At 40.2% G+C, this 22,807-nt stretch overlaps 1 protein-coding gene across 4 annotated transcripts in view; it reads left to right on the top strand.

The window, feature by feature from the left end:
• The window catches only part of aff4 (AF4/FMR2 family, member 4), a 95,184-nt gene that overhangs the window by 9,576 nt on the left and 62,801 nt on the right, over positions 1–22,807 (top strand). For 3 of the 4 annotated variants that reach the window (XM_060837325.1, XM_060837322.1, XM_060837324.1), the window contains exon 2: positions 8,595–8,711. In XM_060837325.1, the coding sequence (XP_060693308.1) occupies positions 8,695–8,711 (17 nt within the window). In that variant the 5' untranslated portion in view covers positions 8,595–8,694. Of the gene's footprint in view, positions 1–4,472; positions 4,551–8,594; positions 8,712–22,807 lie in introns of all 4 variants that reach the window. The other variant, XM_060837323.1, reaches the window with a different exon arrangement.

The following is a 22,807-nucleotide window of genomic DNA, read 5'->3' as shown; positions in this document are numbered from 1 at the left end:
GGATATGATCTCTTGGATGTAGAATAGCTTTGTCTATAGGTTGCTGCTTGTACTGTTGGCATGTGTTATTACTTCGTAACATTGACAAATAATTTTCAGTTCCATCTCGTGACGTTCCTGGCATGCCTGTGCACTTCATTAGCTTGATTGAAATGGTAGGGAGGTGGATATAGCAGGCCCATGATATTGTGGTAAAGTATTATTGCCATAGTCCTATTGAACTAAAGGCTACACACTCATTAGATAACTGATGGTTTTAATCTGATGCTCAGCCATGCCTTGGATGAGGGGAGAGGTTGAAAAGGAGGGTCCTTCATAGTAACTCAACTGATGAGTGTAAAAGTGCATTTCTGCTGATGATGGCTGTGTTTAATGGATGCAGTTAGATCCACTTGCAGCCTGTCACATTTATCATGGTTGCAGTGCTTTTGCAGTATTTTTGAGGTTCCCCTATTGGGGAGACAGTGGAGGATTGCTTTTCAGACTGGAGGCCTGTGACCTCCAGGATCAATACTGAGTCCACTATGTTTCGTCATTTGGATGTGAACATTTGTATAGTTAGTAAGTTTGCAGGTGATACCAAAATTGGAGATGTAGTGGACAGTGAAGAAGGTTACCTTGGAGTAAGTGCGATCTTGATAAGATGGACCAGTGGGCACAGGAGTGGCAGATGGAGCTCAATTTACATAACTGAGGTGCTATATTTTCGAAGGCAAATCAGGGCAGGACCTATAAATTGAATGGTAAGGTCCTGGGAATGTTGCTGAAGAAAGGGACCTTGCAGTGCAGGTTGAGTTTTTTTAAAGTCGCCGAAGATAGATAGGATAGTGAAGAAGGTGTTTGGTATGCTTTGTTTTATTGGTCAGAGCATAGGAATTGGGAGGTCTTGTTGCACCAGTACAGGACATTGATTAGGCCACTTTTGGAACATTGTGTGCAATTCTTGTTTCCCTCCTATACAAAAGGATGTTGTGAAACTTAAAGGTTCAGAAAATATTTACAATAAAGTTGCCAGTGTTAGAGTTTCAGCTGTAGGGGGAGGCTGAATAGGCTGAGGCTGATTTCCCTGGACCGTCAGAGGCTGAAGGGGTGACCTTATACAAGTTTAACCATGCTCCTTGTGATTTTATAGGGTGACTAGATAGTCTTTTTCCTGGGTGGTGAAGTCCAGAACTAGAGGGCATAGGTTTAGGGTGAGGGGGAAAGATTTGAGTCCTCATGGGCAACATTTTCAGGCCACAGGAACTGATGGATGCTGATACGATTACAATATTTAAAAGGCATCTGGATAGGTATAAGAATAGGAAGGGTTTAGAGGGATAGGAACGAAATGCTGGCAAGTGGGACTAGATTAATTTTGGATATCTGGTCAGCATGGAAGAGTTGGAATACCTCTATGATTGAGCTTTTTTCACATGGGCTGTACAGTAGTTCTCATCAATGCTGTCATGGACAGAGGATGACGGCAAGTATGTTTTTCTTCCTCATTAATTCTTTCATCACTGTTACCGACCCAGTTTTTTGTAGTTATGGTCTTGAGGGTATCATCAGTTCTGTCAGTACTGTGCTGCTGAGGCATTCCCACTACTGAACGATGAAGTTCCCCACCGGGGTGCATTTTGTGCCTTGACACCCGTGGTGCTTCTTTCAGCTTGAAGTTTAGTTCTGGGGGGTAGGAGGCTTACTCATGGTACCAAGTAATTAGGAAGTTTCGTGGTTCATGTTTAACCTGAAAGTACTTTGATATAGTACAAATGTGTTGATCTCATAAGACAAGAGGAGAAGTAGGCCGTTCAGCCCATCAAGTCAATGAGATCATGAAAAAGAGTCAGACTGTAATTGTGAAATGTTAAGTCAGTTTCTCTCTCTACAGCTGGTGCTAGACCTACTGAGTTTCTGTAGCCCTTACTATTTTTGTTTGATTTCCACCATCTGTTATTTTAATTTTAAAACTGAAGATTAATAGATTTGTTTAAAAACAGGTTTTGTCATGGGGTAGACCTCCCTATTTCTACTTGCAGTCAATTATTCTATAACGCGATGGTTGCATTCTTGTGAACCCTGTGCTTTAGAAACAGCACTTAAACTGTTGGTGCCGTAATCACATTACAGCCAACATGTTTTAAAAGTTTGCACTTTAGAAACAGCCAATTCAATGAATTTGCATTGATGAAATGTGCGTTATAACAGAATGACCTGTACTTGCTTTTCACCCACCCTCTTTCTCTTCCTCGTAAGGATGACTCAGCACAAGAAATCAGACAGATAAGTGGGGAAGAACCATCAACTTGTTTTTAATTTTGAAACACCTTATTGTAAATGACTCCTTAATCTTTACTCCATTGAAAGTAAACTTAATATACGCAAACTGTCCTGGAGTAAAGATGAAAAATAAAAAAGGTAAAATGAACTTGGAGATTAGATTCAGGGAGCAATAAAGATGCAGAGGAAGACATTTAAGAATATATTTTGCAATAATCAGGAAAAATAGGTTGCAATATGAAAGAAAACTTGAAGGAAAGACCATCTGTGACTGGCAAAGGAAGTTAAAATTTAATCAAACTGAGGGAGAAAAATAGAAAGCCAGTTAGAAACTCTTCATTTTTATATTTCTGCAGGTATTTGAAAAATACAGACTGTTGGTTGGCCCTTGTTCATGTGATCAGTGTGGTACTGGCTTCGCCAGCATTTATTGCCCATTTACAAATTGCCATAGAATCATAGAGCCTGCAGTGTGGAAAGAAACCATTCAGCACATCGAGTCTGCATTAACTCTCCAAAGAGCATCCCACTCAGAACCAGAAATCCCAGTCCCATCCTCGTCACCCTGCATTTATCACAACTGATCCTAGCAGATACACCCCTGACCACTGGAGCAATTTAGCATGGCCAATCCACCTAATTTGCATGTTTTGAACTTTGAGAAGAAACGCCCCTTAGACAGTTTCTCAGAACAGGAATCAAACCAGGTCCCTGGTGCTTAGAAGCAGCAATGCTAGCTGCTGAATTGCCACTGAGCTGAAGTCTTGACTTGTTGAAGTCCTGGAGTTTAGTGACATAGAGTCATAGAGATGGTACAGCATGGAAACAGATCCTTCAGTCCAACCCGTCCACGCCGACCAGATATCCCAACCCAATCTAGTCCCACCGGCCAGCACCCACTCCATATCCCTCCAAACTCTTCCTATTCATATATCCATCCAAATGCCTCTATGTTGCAATTGTACCAGCCTCCACCACTTCTTCTGGCAGCTCAGAGTGAAACAGTTGTCCCTTAGGTCTCTTTTTTAAATCTTTCCCCTCTCACCACAAACCTATGCCCTCCAGTTCTGGAATCCCCCACCCCAGAGAAAGACTTTGTCTATTTATCCTATCCATGCCCCTCATAATTTTGTAAACCTCTATAAGGTCACCCCTCAGCCTCTGACTCTCCAGGGAAAACAGCCCCAGCCTGTTCAGCCTCTCCTTTTGGCTCAAATCCTCCAGATTTGCTTTCCCAAAATGCAGCATCTCACATTTATCTGAATTAAACATGAGCAATGTTATTACGGAGCTAGTTTCAAGATATTGATCCAGTGACATTAGAGAAATGGTGATATAGTTCCATCAGGGTGGTGTGCGATTTGAAGGGTAACTTGCAGACAGTAGTTTTCCCAAGATTCTACCCTAGGTGTTGGAGATCACTGGTTTGAAAGGTGCTCTCAAAAGAGCCCTGCTGAGTTTCTGTATCTTGTAGATGGTACACAGTGCTGTCACAGCGCACTGAAGAGAATGAAAGTTAAAGGTTGCTGGCATTTCAGTCAAGTGAGCCATTTTGTCATGAATGCTATCAAGCTTCTTTGTGCAGTTGGAGCAGTATTCATTGTATGCTGTGAAAAATAATTTGCTGTTCATGAACATGTAGTTTGGCATATAGACAGTACCACCATTTCATACCTTTAGTGTAGAGGGGAGCATACATGAATAGCTGGTTCAAATAATTCTATCACGTCAATGTAAAATTGATTTAATAGGGATTTCCATTCTTAATTCAGTTAATTTTATGATTAGTACAAAGAGAAATACCAGAATGGTAAGTGGTATGAACTACCCACTACATTTGTGTACTACATCTGGTGTTCTGCTGGTAGTGGTAAACTCAAACAGATATTTGTAGAAACTTTCTCAGGATATGGAAGCCTGCTGTATTATGAGAATGAATAACACTTTAAAAAAAAATCTATTATTCATAATGACGTCGTCCTGAGCAGAACTTCATGATGTGTCATGTTTGAAGCTCTACACAAAATGTCACTCTTGAGATTGGTTCAAATCAGTTCTCATTTAATTGGGTTAAGAGAAACGCCAACAAGAGAACAAACCTATTTTGGAGTGGAGTTTTGTGGCACAATAGTAGTGTGGCTAAATTTGCCATTCAGTTGATGTCAGATGGTGGTCCATTCAGTTTAATTTTTGTGTGCTTTTCACTGCAGATGCAACTTTAAGCTCTACCATTTCAGAGGACAGTTAAGAGCCAATGACATAGCTGTGGATCTAGAGTAAAATCTAAGGTAAAAACTAGGTAAAGATAGAAAATTTTCCTTCCCCAAAGGACATTGTGATAAGATAGATTTTACAATGATCAGCAAGGTTTCACTGTCATCATTTAGACTTCTGATTCTAGATGTTAGCAAATTCTGTTTGCTATGGTGTGATTTAAAGCTACACTCTCAGAACATTGTCTAGATCATTAGTCCAGTGACAATACGACTACATCATTACTTTCCCTGAACTTAAAAGTTATGATTGATCATAAGTTGTCTCTGGCACAGGCACCTTTTGCTTTTAGACTTCCTTTTGTCAAATGGGGCGGGTTAGCAACCTTGTCTATGTTACCTACCAACCTTTTGTGCTGTCTTGGTTCAGCCGTGGAGCTGCAAATAGTTTGAAATAATGCCTTTTGAATGTTTCTTCCCAATCATTACTGTCAAATGTATTAACTAAAGTGAAGGTGAGGTGGACCTTGTTCAGAATGCTGTTTTGTTGGAATCAATCCAAATGAGACGATTATTGTAACAAATTAACTTTAAATGAAACAAAGCTGTTTAAAGCAGAGTCTTAGATTAGATTAGATTAGACTTAGATTAGACTTAGTGTGGAAACAGGCCCTTCGGCCCAACAAGTCCACACCGACCCGCCGAAGCGCAACCCACCCATACCCCTACATTTACCCCTTACCTAACACTACGGGCAATTTAGCTTGGCCAATTCACCTGACCCGCACATCTTTGGACTGTGGGAGGAAACCGGAGCACCCGGAGGAAACCCACGCACACACGGGGAGAACGTGCAAACTCCACACAGTCAGTCGCCTGAGTCGGGAATTGAACCCGGGTCTACAGCATGGAAACAGACCCTTCAGTCCAACTAATCCATGCCAACCATGTTCCCAAACTAATCTCCCGCCTGCCTGCATTTGGCCCATATCTTTCCAAACATTTCCTATACACTAACTTATCCAAATATCTTTTAAATGTTGTAACTGTACCCACATCTATCATTTCCTCTGAAAGTTCATTCCACATGTGACCCACTATATTAAAAAAAATTGCATCCCATGTCCTTTTTAAAACTTTCACCTGTAACAATATGCTCCCTAGTTTTGATATCCCTCACCCTACAGAAAAGACCCTTGCTATTTTTGCCCCTCATGATTTATTAACTTCTATAAGACCACCCCTCAACCTCCTACACTTAAAGTCTCAACCTCTCCAGTCTAAAACTCAAATGTTTCATTACCACAAAATCCTAAAATATTTTCTAAACCCTCTCCCATTTAATGATATCATTCCTATAACAGGGCAACTAGAACCGTGCACAGTATTCTACAAGAGACCTTACCAGCATCCATTACAACCTCCGCGTGACCTCTCAAAACCGATACTCAAAGATCTGAGCAATGAAGGCAAGTCTGCTAAGTGTCGTCTTAACTCCCCTGTCTACCCACGACACACACTTCAAAGAATTCTGTACCTGAATCCCTAGGTCTCTATTCTAACACACTATCCAGACCCCTGTTATTAACTGTATAAGTCCTGCCCTTGTTTGTTTTACCAAAATGTGATACCTCTCATCTATTCAAATTAAACTCCATCTGCTATTCCTCAATCCATTGACCCAATTGATCAAGATCTCTTTGTAATCTTAGATAACATTCTTCACAGTCTACGATACCATCAATTTCAGTGTCCTGTGCAAACTTACTAATCAAGCCTTCCATATTTTAATCCAAATCATTTATCTAAATGACAAAACAAAAGTGGACACAGCACTGGTCACAGTCCTCCAGTCTGAAAAATAGCCCTCCACCATCACTCTTTGTATGCTCCAGTAAAACCAATTTTGTATCCCATTGGCAAATTTACCCTGAATCCCTTGTGATCTAACTTTACTAATTAATGTACCATTCAGAACCTCATCAAAGGCTTTATTGAAGTCCAAGCAAACAACATCTACTGCTTTGCCCTAATCAATCTTTTTAGTTACCTCCTGGGAAAAAAAAGCTCAATCAAGTTTGAGAGACCCAATTTCTCGTGCACAAAGCCGTGCTGACTATTCCTTATCAGTCCTTGCCCCTCTAAATGCATATAAATCCTATTTTTCAGAATCACCTCCAACAACTTACCAAACAAATTTGTCACACCTGCAGTCTATAGTTCTCAGGTTTCTCCTTATAACATTTCTTGCATATTGGCACAACAATGGCCACTCTCCAGTCCTCCAACACCTCACCTGTGGTTGCAAATGATAAAGATTTCTCCTCGGGGCCCCGCAATTCTCTCCCTAACTGCCCACAACATCCAGAAATACACTTGATCAGTTCCCAGAGATTTATCCGCGGCTATTTTCTAAGACCTCCAGCACTTCCTCTTGTGATGTGAACTGTTTTCAAAACTTCAATATTTATTTCTGAGTTCTGTAGCCTTAATTTCTTTGTCCACAGTAAAAACTGATGCAAAATATTCATTTGATATCTCCCTTTTTTTTAAACAACATAAACGTAGTATAAAGTATGTAAGGCCTCACCATCAATGGACATCCGATACCTCTCCAGAGGCAAGGTTAATCACTTAAGTAATTGTTGTAGTCCAAATTAATTGATAAACGCATTTGACTTTCTAGCTTTGCATATTTTGTGGATGAGAATGTACTAGGCATGCAGTTTAAAAATGTTGTCTTTTTAAGTGAGATGAGAGGAATTTTATTTGCTACGTATGTAGTTAGCACTGTATATGACATTCTCTTGACCCCTGGCAGCAGGAAGCAACTTGTTTTCCTGATGTCTCCAGCTGAAGGAATATCTGTGTTCCCCTTGTGATAGCATATCCTATAACTGTTGCTTTCCCGTTGTTGATTGGCTGAAATACATATAGAATTAACTCCAGCAAGAAGCAACAATCAGCAGAGACAGGATTGATGAACATGTAAAGGAGGCTGCTTTCAACCAAGGCAACTGGAATGAAATATTGTAGGTTTAAAACCAGTAAGTGCAATTAGTTGTAGTTGCACTGTTTTCTTAGTCAAGCAGTGATAGAGAATTGCTCATTGGCATCATGGGTGTGTATTTAACAGCAAATTGGAAGGTAGCTGGTTATTCTCACTCATCGATTGCCTATAAGCTACTGCTTCCAACCGGTGACTGAGATACCAAGCAGTTAGTGCATGACCACCCTATTTCCTGAGTGAACAATTGAGGGAACTTGGGTCAAAGATCTGAGATCAGAAGGATTTGGAATAAGGACAGCTCATTGAATCCTGTGGTCTGGTTCTATTAAACTGTCTTCCCCTAATATTTTTCTCCATCCATGACATTTTGTTCCTGGTATTCTTTGTGCCTCCATGTGTGTTTAGAGGTTTAAGAAGGGGTAGAATCTAAGTGAGTTATAAGTTGATCTGTTTGCCTGTAGTTACAATTGTATCATTTGTATTTTTATTTTGAGATTTGATTAAACCTTTAACTTTCGTGACAATTCAGAGAGTAGTGAGGCTTGAGTATAGCCCATTTTAAAAGTGGATCATCATAGGCCTCCGAAGGCCTGAAGAGAGGAGATTCAAAGTTTGACAGACAAAATGAGTATACTAAAGGAGAATTCTATTAATTTAGGCAGAAAAGTGAGACGTTGGATTAGAAAATTGAAGAGGCAATAGCACATATTTGCATTTAGAAAGAGTTTTTAAAAATTATTAAAGGTACATCTGAGGAGAGAGTTTGTCTTGTGAGGGGGGTGCGGGGAAAGAGGTGTTTCAGCTCTGCAGATTTTCTTGCAGTTGAGTTACTTATAAGGAGAGGAAGTTATGACAAACAATCAGCATGTACAATCTTATGGGCCTATATGTGGCTGCTGTAATAGAGCAAGATTTGGTTGACGTGAGATGGCCCTGAATTTGAGAGTGGCATAAACCGCACAACATACAAAGAGGAGTGGGGTGAATACTTATGTGGAACCTTGCCTCCTTTAAAATTGTTCTATTTCCAGATATACAAAGCATAACCAACTCAGGTATAACCCTTTTTGCAGGTAACAGAGTTTCTTTTATTTCTTTCAAAACTACAGAAATGTTTATTTCCTAATTGGTGAAAAGAGATCTAAGAAGAAATGTGACCTGAGCGTGTTTCAGATTAGTGAAGCTTTTTACCTTCACACACACTTCTCCATGGCCTCTCAGACTGGGTAAGTAACATAAGCTTTGGTTATTGTATATACAAATATGTACACATCTTATTGAATTTAATATTACATATTTGAATGTGAATGATCTAGGCATTAAATGGCTTTGAATTTTGATAATTGGAGATGTTGAATGACTTTTGTAGTTTTTCATTCATGTCAATACAATTTTAGATTAGTAGAATGTATTTGAGGGTGTGTTTACAATGCAGCTACTTTTCTGATTGTTTGATAATTGCCAATTCTACCATGCCACAGAATCCCGTGTACGTTTCTTGACCTCTTTCTGGTTAGAATTTCTACTTGTATACCTGAATACGTACCTGGTCAGAGTTGTCACACCGGTTTCCAACATTGATGAGAGAAGGTTTTCTGCTCTTCCTGATTTGGTTTACCAGGTTTCTTTGGGTCAAATTTTACAAGCCAGATTTTATACTATAAAAGCTGTTAAATTAACATGGTTTTATAGCAAAGCATTATAAAACCCATCACTCCAGTACATTTTAATTTTGAATAAACTCAGAATAAGTTGCTCCTTATTGCTCCTTGGATGCTGCCTGAACTGCTGTGCTCTTCCAGCACCACTAATCCAGAATCTGGTTTCCAGCATCTGCAGTCATTGTTTTTACCTTTTAAACTCAGAATAACACAAGTATGAGGAAATAAAGTCATCTTCCAACCAATACTAAATTTGGGGGGGGCGGGGGGTTGTAAGCACACCAAAGGAAATAACGAAGTTGTACTGTTTGTTCAGTTTTAAACAAGGGTTTTTAAAAAATTGTCAGGCCGCTCACTATGATTAGGATAAAGTTGATCATAGGCAATGGAGAGTGCAGAGAAAGTCATAAGCAAGGTCTCCAAACTTTGAGTGCAGCTAGAAACATGTGACCTTTGAGTCACTATGTAATGATGCTTTAAAGTTTTTTAATGAACCCCACGAAGGTTTCATTCTCCACGAGTAATGGTTATAAACCTTGTCAACTGGAGAGCAAACCTTCTGTCCTTGTCTTAATGTCTCCAAGATGCGCTTGCTCAGCAATAACCTCAATGCTGTCCAGGTTGGGTTCTGTCAAGGTCAATCATCTTCTGACCTCATTACAGCCTTAGTTCAAAAATGAACAAAAGAACTGAATTCCAGAGGTGAGGTAAGTGTGACAGTCCTTGACATCAAGGCCTCATTCGACTGAGTGTGGCATCAAGGAGCCTGAGTATCAGGGACGAACTCTGCTAATTGGAGTCATACCTGCCATATAGGGGACAGTTGAGATTGTTGGAGGTCAGTCATGTCTGCTGCAGGCCATCTGACCATAGTTCTTTCGAGTAGTGTCCTGGCACAATCATCTTCAGCTGCTTCAACAATGACCTTCCCTCCTTTGTGCAATCAGCAAACATCTCTACTTCTGATCTTACAATGTTCAGCACCATTTGCAACTCCTTAGATACTAAAGCAGTCCATGTTCAAATGCAACAAGATCTGGAGCTTGTACTGATAAGTTTTAGACAAAGAAAAATCTGCAGGTGATGGAATCCAAGTTGGACAAGCAGGAGGGTTGGGAGAGGCAAGTAAAAAGCAAGCCAGAGGCAAGTAAAATTTGCACCCCACAAATGCCAGGAAATGACCATCTCCCATAAGAGATAATCTAACCATCACTCAGTTCCCCACTAGCAACTCCCTTGGGGGTTATCAGTGATCAGAAACTCAACTGGACTTGCCACATAAATATAGTGGCTACAAGAACAGGTCAGAGGTGAGGAATACTATGGTGAGTAACTTTCCTCCTGGCTCTGCAAAGGCTGTCTGCTATCTACAAGGCACAAGTCTGGATTGGTACAGGTTCAACAACAAACATGGATCTTGAGTCCATCCAGGACACCGCAAGCACAAACATCCATCCCCTCCATCACTGATGCTCTGTGCACACTGCTGCTACTATTCTGAAAGATGCACTGTAGAAGTTCGCTGAAGTCCACTTCAATCTAGAAGTACAAAGGCAGCAGTTACATGGAAAGACCATCACCTGCAAGATCCCCTCCAAGCTACCCACGATCCTAACTTGGAAATATCCTGCCATTTCTTCACTGTCACTGGGTCAAAATCCTGAAATCCCTCCTAAGGGCATCTTGGGTCATACTATAGATTGTGGGCAGCAGTGGTTCAAGTAGGCAGCTCACCACTGCCATGTAGGTAGGCCTGAAAGTACTGCAATTCCATGTGCTATAATATTGGCCTTATCAGCTAGGAGTGGGCAGCAAATATTCTCCAGTCAACAACTCCTATGAGTGAATTTAAAAAAAACTTCGCCCTCAGTTTTGACACAGGGCAGTCAAGTGTGTTCCTTTTCTTTCCCTTGTTGAGAAATTAGCTCAGAGTTGTCAACTTCTGTCAAGTGAATGCCAGCATTCATTGGTCAATATATGCCCCGAGATTCCTGCAGTTCCATGTGCTATAATATTGGCCTTATCCGTAATTTTGTTCGTAAGGTCGAGTCATTTTGTCCAGTGTGTAAGCTGTATCTTGAGAGAGTACATCAGTAATATACTGAGATAATGGCTACCCTGATTAGATTTTTCACTGCATATTGCGCAAGCTCATGGAGAGTTCCAAGGTTGTTTAGCAGCAAACCGTGTACTGACTGTACTGCACCAACTTGGAAAACGCACAATACTGTGTCCAGCATTCGATGTGATCCTGCAATTAGTCAGTATTTGCTAAAGAATCCTGATTGTCAAGGAATAATGCTGAAATCCAATTTGGTTTTGGGCTGTCAGGCTGGCAGAGTGACACAGCTACAGGTACTGGAAACTACATTTGTTATACACACCAAAACATCATCCTTGCAGGCAGGGAAGATTGGATATGCATACAATGCCTGTTTCAACTCAACAAAATATTCAGTTATTCGCTAGTTCACTTCAAAAGGCAATGCAGTGACCAATAGAGATGATCTGCCTGATTTCAAATTTTGAAAAGTTTGGGAATTAACTAACAAATATCAGTAACTTGTGCATTTTCCATGGCAATGCCTCCACCAAAGTCCACTTGCCCACATCTGTACTGTTCTCCCATACACTATGAAAGCTGTTTTCCCTATAACTTGGTGTTACTTGCAAATTGTCCAGATGAGTGTAACATGAAATGCTTCCTCAGTTTCTTTCCTGGCAGTTTTCCAGTTCTGTACAAGCAAGCAACAAACAACTTATTTGTTTATCTGTGAACCATCTTGTAGTACTTAATGCTGGATCTGCTTCATAAATGCAAGCTATTGCAATACTTGAAAATAGATTTTCAATGCAACTCCAGATAATCTGAGACCTAAAAATTTAAACATTGAATTTCTATGCCATTCTAATTAATATTTCATGGTTGAATTCATTTGTCATTGGAGGAGTTCCTCAAAGTTTTGGCTTTGGCTTAGCCATTTTAAATTGCTTCATCAGTGACGTTCCTTAAGGTCAGAAACGGAGATGTTTGATCTTGCAAATGGTACTGAACATCATCTGCTGAAGCAGTAAGTATCAATGTAAAGCATTACCTGGACTGCATTCAGGCTTGGGCTGATAAGTGGCATGTAACATTCTTGCCACAACAATTGCCAGTCAATTAGCATCTGCTACAAAGAGTTTAAACACCTCCCCATGAAATTCAGTGGCATTACGATGTTTTGAATCCCAGCCATCAACATCTTGGATAAGTCATAGTAGTACTGTGGCCATAAGAGCAGATCATAGGCTGGGAATTCTGTGGTGAGTGAATTGCCTTTTCGATTTTATAAAACCTGTCTATGATCTGGAAGGCAGAGGTCAGTAATGCTGTCCTCTAGTTTGAGTTCATCTACCACAATACTAAAGAAACTTGAAGTATCCAGGACAATGCAGCCTGCCCATTCACCACCTTCAACATTCATCTCCCACCATCCCCCACGCCTGTGTTTGAGCAGAATGTCCTGAAGTTAGCATTGCAATAAAACAACTGTGAGCTGTTTTACACTTGACATCGCAGTGAAGCAGTTGGGAAGCATGGCCTGCAGGTGGTTCTTGTTGAGAAAAAAAAACTAGTAATATCACAAAGTCAATAAATTCATCCATAGCAAAATGCTGTTAAGGAAATCTTAACCTGTAAATCACTAAATTAGAAAAGTCTGTAATTAAACATTAGAAATGTGAAAGTCAGGAGCAGTATAATTAAAGTAATATGAAAAAGGCAAAATAAAAACTAAGAACAGTGAATGCTGGAGATCTGGGGTAAAAATAAAGTGGTGGAGAAACTGAGCAGGTATAGCAGCATCTGTCGAGAAAAGCAGAGTTTAGAGTCCCATGACCCTTGATTAGAACTGTAGAATACTAGGAAAGGGTTATCTTTATACCAAGGATGGTGTTTGGGGGAAGTGAGGGGAAAGAAAAGAGTCCTTGGTGATGGTGCTGATAGAGAAGCCACAGTCAATTGCTGACAAGCGGGGAAGAGATAATTGCTAGGCGAGATGCTAACAAGAAATGTAAATATTTGAAAATGAGTTGGCTATGCTGGCATGAGGCTGTAAAGGATGATACCTCGGAATGTGGATGATGGAATGAACGAAGGAGAGGGTTTTATTGCAAAATTGTTAACTCCGTTTTGAGTCCTGATGGTTGAAAGAGCTTCTCTTTCCTCCTCTCGTACTGTCTCCTTATTGAACGCACTTTTTTCTCTCTTCGCCACCACCACCACCACCACCACACCCTCCCACTCCAAACAACCCAAACATCATAAATATCACCCCTCCTTTTCATAAATAAGCCAAACTAGGTAACAAAGAGAATAAAGTTAATGCAAGTGTGTACCTTTAGATTAAAACAAGGTATGACAATGGAGCTTAATCACATGTGTTGCATGACCTGCAGTATGTGGAAAATCACTGCTTCTGGTAGCCGGATGACCAAATCTGTAGGAAGTGCCACTGGCTCAATCAACTTGAGCTAAGTTTTTGGGCTTGAGCATCATTTAGAAGCACAGTAATGCATTCATGAGGCTGCCAGCTATGCGAATAGCACATTTTTGATGTAGCCATTCTTCAACTTAAGTGCATTCAGCACTAATGGGCCTCCATCAATCAGAAGTGGCAGGCACGTCATTGGGAAAGCCCCATATTATATCTCTCTCAAGAACAGATTGTTTATGTTTGGAAAATGGTGAGACCTAGGGTTCTATTTTTCTTGTGGGATGTGGAGAACAAAGTGGTAATATATATGTGTGGAACCAGATGACCTAGCTGAGGTTTTAAGTAAATACTTTGCATCTCTATTCACAAGGATAGTGGAGAGTAAAAATCAGCTAAGGGAACTTGATATACTTGAACATTTTAGCATTGAGTGGGAGGAGATGCTAGTGGTTTTGGCATACTTAAAATTGGAGAGACCCAGCTGAGATGTTACCAAGGCTGTTTTAGGAGGCAAGGGAGGAGATTGCAGGGACTCTGACATTGTGGCCAGAAAGGATTTGACAATCATAGATGCCAGCTGGCTGGAGGGAAGTTAATGTTGGTCAAGAAGTGTGGTAGGGATAAACCTGACAGGCTGAGACCAGTGAGTGTAACATCTGTGGTAGACAAACATTTGGAAAACATTGAGGGGCAGAATTGATCTCCATCTGGACAGACAAGAATGAATCAAGAATAGTCCAGGCTTTATAAGGGGGAGGAATTCTCATAAATAGTTTGAATTTTGAATGACTAGGTAGGTAGAGGAGAATAGTGTGGTTGCTGTAATCTACTTAGGCTTCACTAAGGCTTATGACAAAATCTTTCCTGGCAGACTATCAGCCCATTGGATCCAGGGCATTTTGGGTCCAATATTAGCTTGAGGGTAGGAAGCAGAGGGTGATAATTGAAAGGTGTTTGTGTGATTGAAATCCTGTGTCCAGTGGCATATGACAGCATCCTCTACTGAGTTTCTTGCTGTGTACTTTGGTTATCTAGACATAATGTCAGAGGTATAACCAAAAAGTTTGCATTTGACACTAAAAAAAGGGTTGTGTGGTAAATAGTGACAAGGCAAGTTTTAAACTACAACCCTATACAGATGGTTTGGTTAGGTGGCCTGAACGGGTAGCTGTAGGAAGTTCAACCGTAAAATGTGGGTTGATGCATTTTGGGAGGATCGCCAAACCAAGGTAGTATGTTTTGTTTGGTAAAATACTAGGAAATATATAGGATTAGAGGACCTTGGTTTGCATGTTCATATATCTTTGGTGTAGATAGACAAGGTGAAGACACATGGGATACTTATTAGTCAAAGCATTGACTACAGGAACAAGGAGGTTTTCATGAAGCTGTATATAATGTTATTTAAATCTTAGTGAGACTAATGTATGCAGTTCTGTTTGCCACATTATAGGAAGAATGTGATTGCAGCTGACGGAGTGTAGAACAGATTCTGAGGGATAGGTAGGAAGAAATATTTCTCCTTCAGAGGGATCACTAACAGGGTGCCACAATTTTAAAGTAAGGAGCAGGTGAGTTCGAGGGGGTTTGAGAACACTCTCCACACAACGTGTGAAGTATTGGTTGAAGACAGCTCTTCTCTGCCTTCTCTCCATTTGTGGATGGATGACTAGTATTATCCTGGCCAGCAATGCTCACATCCTATGAAAGAATTTTTAAAAGTGATTTTTAAGTTTGAAGTTTTTAAGGAAGAGGTTTTTAATTTTAAGAAAATTTTAAGACTGAAGAAATGGTGGCAAGTTTGCAAGTCTGTGTAATGTGAAAGGGCTTTCTCAAAGTATGATTGGTCTTTAATTGAAATTAGCTGAAGAACTTTGAGAAGAGGTGAAGTGTCTAGTAACTTCTCATGCAGGGGGAGTGAAAGGTGTTTTGATTGAATTAACAGAAGGCAGATTTAGAGGTGGTTTTGACATCAGGTGCAATAAATTTCACGTCAAAAGGGGTTAAAAATGGGCAACCTGGAAAAAGTGTTAAAGCAGTAAATATTCAGTTGGGTTTCCAAGAAGTGTCTAAAATGGTAAGCTTTGCAAATTCAAGACAATTCTGAAGACTATTTCAAATCAACAAATGGAATTCTGGGCTGTTGTGTAGCAAAATGCTCTGGTGGGCAGTCTAATAATTAGGCCAGAAGGAACTGTGTTCTGTCTGAAAGTTGTATTCAGAAGGGAGATTGTTGTTGTTCATCAGAATTTGCCATGGAAGGATTGATTACTGTGTTTTTCACTCTGTTATATGATGTGAACACTGGCAGCATTTTGTTGTCTATCCTGAATTGCCCCCTAAGATAGTGGTGAGCTGTCTTGACGTCCGAGTCCTGCTGATGCATGTATATCTATGGTGCAGTTAGGAAGCGAATTTTGTCATGTCAATCCGACAACAAAGTGGTGGAAAGTTACAAATCAGGATGATGTTGGGAACAGGGGTGTGTGTGCGCGCAAGTGGTGGTGATCTTGTGCATTGACCTACATAAGGGAGTAGGTACATTTCAAAATGGTGGCTACAGGGTGTTTATGAGATGTCCTGAATATATGAAAAGCAGTGCATAAATACAGATTTGTTCTTCATTTTAGATTCAATTCTGCATTTAACTAAAATTTTCCTTTTACTTCCCCATCTTTGTTTAGTCAAAGGAATGAATTTATTGCAGCCTGTTTTTTGCTGTTCATCGTTTATGTCCATACAGTTCCATCGGATATGAGGATAAAGTTGCACGTAACTTACCCATATAATTTGGTATCGAAATTGCTGTATTATTCAATTTTGTCGTTAAAAAAATTCATTTTGTCTTGTTTGTATTTTGCCGTGCACCATAGATTGAGATATGTTTTGAGATAAGTCGATGTCATCTTCATTCATGCATCCCTGATGTAGGACAAGTAGAAAAAAAAATACTTTTGCCAACTTAATCCTAACTTTCTTCTCCACCCCCGAACAATCTGACCATAAGCCTGGATTAGTACTATTTGCAAAACATGGCTCATCTTCTATCCATCACTGGAAGAGAGAAACCGATCTGTAATTTACTTTTCAATGATAGCGCTTGCTGACAGGATAATTGCTTTATCGGAAATATTTTTTTCAGAACTATTTCAAAATGAGAGCCATTCGTGATATGCAGGTTTCTGAATGAAGAGGCTCACTTAAAAATGAAATCTGAGAGCATCCTTTTTAAAGGATTTAAGTATTTTTATTTAGTCCTTCATTTCCAATCCCATAATTAGGAGAGAGTGGCATTATACTATGGTCATGATTAATCCAGTGCCTAAATTAATGCAGATAGGGTAATTGTTAATCCTATAGAATGTGTACATTAATTAGAACAGGAATCTGGATCCTCTTTGGTGATCCTTTTTGAAAGAAAAACCTTTATAATCCAAAAATGTCATGTCAACATAAAATCAAGCTTTCTTGATGTGGTGAAAACATTCTTGGCATAATTTGAGACTAGTTTTGTTTTAAATTAAGCCTTTTGGTCATATTCCAGTTACAAAATTTAAATTATTTAACTTGTCAATATAACTTCTCCAGTTATACAAATATTTTAGTGGACAAAAGTTCAGCAAAGTTGATCGATAAATCCCTGAAAATGTACAACTCTAATTGGTTGTATGTCTTTGTGTTCTTTATGGTATTTGGTGAGTTGTGCAGTGAGAAATTGTTAGGTATCTTTCGAAATTGCACTGCTTTACAAAGTATAATGAACTAACACAATATACCAGGATAAAGGGTCAACTATTGGATTTCTATCAAAATGCAGCTTTTTTTTTCTGACGTATTTGCATGCCTTTTGTTTTACCTTTGTCTTGCGTTGAAATCTTCAAACGAGTGCGAAGCCATTGATGGGTTAAATTACCTGAAGATCTCCACAATAATTTATCAAAAATAACCTTGAAGTTTTGACTCTTATTGTAAAAGCACAAGGATTTTCATCTTCTCAATGTTGCTCCTTTTTGAACAGATCCAAATTTCTGATTGCCCTTTGTTCCTGTGAAAAACAGGATCACAATGCATTTCAGATGCCTACACGTGTTTTTTTTTCCCTCCATTCCTATCACCACCTGTAGCTTAAATTGTCAGCCCCTATCCTTTGGAGTTGCTCGATTTTCTACAGTTAAAACCAACCTATGCATGAGTTTTTTTTTAAAAAAAAAACTTTTCTCTCAAGTTTTGTCTCACAATATGGCAACTGATGATTAATTATTGTACTTCAGATTCATGGCCCTTTTTGACCTCAAAGTCCTTGTGGATCCTTGTCAACCAGGAAGGAGTTTGGAACATCATCTGCAGCATTGAGGCATTTGGATGGGTATATGAATAGGGAGGGTTTGGAGGAAAATGGGCCAGGTGCTGGCAGGTGGGACTAGATTGGGTTGCCTGCACAAATTCATCACCATCTTCTGTCTATTGCATGCAGGCTGCAATCCTCAGCAACAGATCCTACACAGTCCTAATACATGTGTAGACTGGATTGAAGCAAGGCTGACTTATTGTCCCAGTGCTCTTTTTCATTTTCTTTATTGCAACATTCCATCCCATATAAATGAAGCTGGTATGGAGCTAATCCACAGGACCTGTGATGTTCCCAGTGCAGAACCATGACCACCCCAATGTGTGTCATTGATATTGTATGCTGTTGTCACTGACATGGGAAAGCACTCAGGTTGAGCTCCAAGCTGTCGCTGATGCTTGCACTGAGGTACATGGAAGTATGACTTTAGGCTAAACATCCAAAAAGCAAAGAGCCTCTGCCAGCCTGTACCTGCTACATAACCCTCCCCCTGGCTATCAAGGTTCATGGCAGGTCACTGAACAACGCAGGTCAATTCCAGTGTCTTGGGAGTCTTCTCTCAAAAAGGGTATGCATCCAGGATGAAGCCTTGTTCCCAAGGTGAGGAAGTAGTATGTGCACAGGTGCCCATCATTTTCATTATCTCCATCAGGCCCAAGTGAGTTCAGGTACAAACAGAAGTTGTGTAACATCCCAAGAATCCTACCCACCTGCCTCTTTTAACAAACAGCACTTGTCCCACATGCAGCTGGATTTGTGGATCCAATATTAGGAAACTATAGGAGTTGGAATGTCATTGTTGTGGCTGTAAGGAACATTGTTGCAGCTACTTTTAGAACAATGTTCAATTTAGTCTCCCTTCTATGAGGAAGATGTTAAATTTGAAAGGGTGCAGAAAGGATGTGACTGCATGCTAAACTACAAACAAATGCAAACTGTGTCTCAAACTTGGAGTTTTTTGAGCATATTATCAAGAATATAGGCAAGGGCAGTCCGTACATGGACTTTAGTAAGGTTTTTAACAAACTTACATATAGTAAAGTTAGATCACATGGGATTCAGGTGGAGCTTGCCGTTTGGATTCAAAATTAGCTTGATGGGGGGGGATTGTTTTTTGAACTGGGGGCCTGTGACCAGTTTTCTGCAGGGATTCCTGCTGGGTCCACTTTTCTGTGCCATTTATAAATTATTTGGATGAGAATATAGGAAGTGTGGTTTGTAAATTGTGTGGATGATACCAAAATTGTGGCATAGTAGCCAGTAAGGAAGTTTATCTCAGATTGCGAAGGGACCTTGATCAGTTGGGTGGAGACATGGCAGATGGAGTTTAGATGTGATGTACTGCATTTTTCGTAGTCTGAACAAGAGCAGGACTTAGTATCGATACGTCTCCGGGGGAATTGGAGAACAGTATTTAGGTGCATCTAGTATTCAGGTGCATAATTCATTGAAAATTGAATCGCAAGTCAACTGACATGTGATGGTCAGCATGGTGGCTCTGTGGTTAGTGCTGCAGCCTCACAACGCCAGGGACTTGGGTTCAATTCCAGCCTTGGGCAATTGTCTGTGGAGTTCGTACATTCTTCCCATGTCTCCGTGAGTTTTCCTCCAGGTGCTCTGGTTTTCTCCCACAGCCCAAAGTTGTGCAGGTTAAGTGAATTGGCAGAACTAAATTGCCCATAGTGTTCAGGGATGTGTAGGTTAAGTGCATTAGTCAGGGGAAATCGAGAGTAATAGGGTAGGAAAATGGGTTCAGGTAGGATACTCTTTGGAGAGTTGGTGTGGACCTGTTGGGTCAAATGGCCTGTTTCCACAGTCTAGGAATTCTGTAGGAATTTAGAAAGTGTTTGGCATGCTCATCTGCATTGCTCAGACCATTGAGTACAGGACTTGGGGTGGCACATTGCAGTTGTACATGATGTTTGCGAGGTCTCTTCTGGAGTACTCTGTGCAGTTCTGATCACCCTTCTATAGGAAAAATATTATTAAATTGGAGAGGGTGCAGAAAAGATGTTTGTGGAACTGGAGTTTAGGTGGTTGAGGGATGACCTTGTTTATAAAATCATGAAGGGACATTGATAAGGTGAATAGCAAGGGTCTTCTCCGTGGTGTTGGGGAGTTCAAAATTAAGGGGCCAAACACACCAAATGGAGCTAGTTTAGTTTGGCGAAACTTGGTTGGCATGGTGACTTGGACTGCAGAATCTGTTTCAATGATGTGTAACTCTGACAATCAGGTCAAATTTTGCACTTTGGCCATATACATTTGTTACATGGTTATAGGCTAACTGCAGGAGAAGACTCAATGTCTCCACCTTCAGTGTAAGGGAAGCCCACATGAGTGCCTGAGATAAAGCTGAAGTGTTTACAATCATCTTCAGCCAAAGATATCAAGTGTGTAATCCATCCATTAGATCCCCAAAATCTGATTCCAGACATTAGTCAATTGATCCACTCCATGTGATGACAAGACATTTCTACTGGTTGATGTAGAGTTTGAGTCCTGACAAAATCTTGGCTGTTGTACTGAAAATCTGTGCTGTAGAACAAAAGCCCCAAGACCATGTTTTCCAGGACAACATCTACCTGGTGATGTGTAAAATTGCTCAGGTATAACGTGCTAGAAATGCAGGATTAAATAAATCTGGCTAATTACTGTCCCAATCGTCTCTTTCAATCGTCAGAATGATGGCACTCTACCTGCAATGACCTGCTTGCCAGTGGTTTTTGGCAGAACAGCTCATCCTGACCTTGGCACAGTGTTAGTCCAAACTTTGTAAAAATTTCAAGAAATGAGAGAGTAGTGACTGCTTTTGATATCATGGCAACATGTGTTTGTCATCAGGGAACCTAGTGAAAATGAAGGCAGTGGCCACTGGTGAAAACTGCTGTTTGGAGTCATGCCTAGTATCAAAAGAAATTTATGGACCTCTTTCAGGGTGATTCCCTACATCTTGCTGCAGCTGTTTTATCAATAACCTTCTTTCTATCAAATGGGTGTGTTCATTGTTGTTTGCCTTGCCACTTGCACCTCCTTTGATACTGAAGTAACCCAGAGGTTGGATAGGCTAGGGCTGTTTTCCCTGGAGCGTCAGAGGCTGAGGGGTGACCTTAGAAGTTTATAAAATCATGGACAGGATAAGTTTTTTTTCGTTGGGTTGAGGAAGTCCAAAACTAGAGGGCATAGGTTTAGAGTGAGAGGGGAAAGGTATAAAAGAGCCTAAGGCGCAACTTTTTCATGCAGGGGTGGTACATGCATGTAATGAGCTGCCAGGGGAAGTGGTGGAGGCTAGTACAATTGCAACATTTAAAAGGCCTCTGGATGGATATATGAATAGGAAGGGTTTGGAGGAATATGGGCCAGGTGCTGGCAGGTGGGACTAGATCGGGTTAGAATATTGGTAGGCATGGACTGGTTGGACTGAAGGGTCTGTTTCTGTGCTGTACAGCTCTTTACCTCTGCATGTAGCAAGATATGGATGCGCTTGAGATGATTGAGTGGTAAGTAGTATCCACAACATAAATACCAAGCAGTGAATATCTCCAACAAGAGAGAATCTAACCATTGCCTTTTTGAGATACAACAGAGTTGCTATCATGGAGTGCCATACAATCAAAATCCTGAGTTTTACCATTGACTAGAATTTTTACCAAACTAACCATTTGGCGACATGACCAGGTCATAGATTAGAAGTTCTGCTGTAAGTAACTCTCTTCACTCCTTAGAACCCATCCAAAATCTGCACTCCTCTCTTGCGCCTTGCCCAGAGAAATGCTACTCTTAACATCATTGAAAACTTGCCTGCTGTCCAGCTTGCATGTAATGCCATGAAGTTTGCTGATACCATGAAGTAATGGTCCTGCACTATGACTGTAATTGTGCAGATTTTTACTGTGTGAAAACTGAGTGTGTCATGTCCTCTAGATGTGACACAAACAGCTATGGCTTTGAACAAAACTAGCGTTTCAAAAGTTTCAAGAACGTTTGGTGGTTTGGCACTATAAGGGGAATTTTTGTATTCTCTGGTATGCAGAGAATGGGGCAATCCTGAGGTTTATTGAACATTGTGTTTCCCATGATATTGGCAGTCGTTCCAGTATCAATGAAAGCTTCTTCATTCAAGCAGACACTGGCCACTGACGAGCAGTTGATTATTTTCTGAGCGAGAGCATGAAAGTATATTCAGGGTCATCCACCTCTACATTTTGGTTACATTCTCTTGTAGTTTAGTTTGTGTTACATGTACATGGCACCCTTCAGAAATATTGACCTAAATAACTAATTTGATAAATACAAGCTGAATGGTTGCTTTCTGCAAGTTTATACTGTTTACCAGAACCAGCACTGCCACACAGCAAAGACATTTTGTTTTTTGGGCACATGTGAGCACTATTTGTGAGACTGCTGAAGCTGCTGTGCCAGCAATTTGTTGGCATATGAACAATGAACAGAGTTCACAGGAGTTGAACTTGGAAGTGTAGCAGTTACAGTTGGCAGTCTCAACCTCAGTAACATTAGACTTAAAAATCCTAGTAGTGTTCAGTATCACAGTCATACATGTTTGGTTGTCTTAATCAAGTCTAATTGGTTGATTTGTTTTATTTCTTAAGGTCCCCTATAGACAATTGATTCACTTTTTTTTGGTCATTGGATTCATTGAAGTATTTTGTTGAGTTGTAGTTTAAACTTGCAGTATATGGAAATAAATTTCAAATATTTTCTATTCCTCACTTCTGAAGGAGTTTTTTTCCCTTTTGTCATGTGACTGTGGAGTTTGCCACCTATTATCATATCTTTTGAAATATCACAACCTTTTTTTAACCAATACAAGAATG

The sequence above is a fragment of the Hemiscyllium ocellatum genome, chromosome 16 (genome assembly GCF_020745735.1).
Source record: "Hemiscyllium ocellatum isolate sHemOce1 chromosome 16, sHemOce1.pat.X.cur, whole genome shotgun sequence".
NCBI lineage: Eukaryota > Metazoa > Chordata > Chondrichthyes > Orectolobiformes > Hemiscylliidae > Hemiscyllium > Hemiscyllium ocellatum.
The sequence above is the reverse complement of the archived record's forward strand: the minus strand, read 5'-3'. Positions and strand labels throughout refer to the sequence as shown.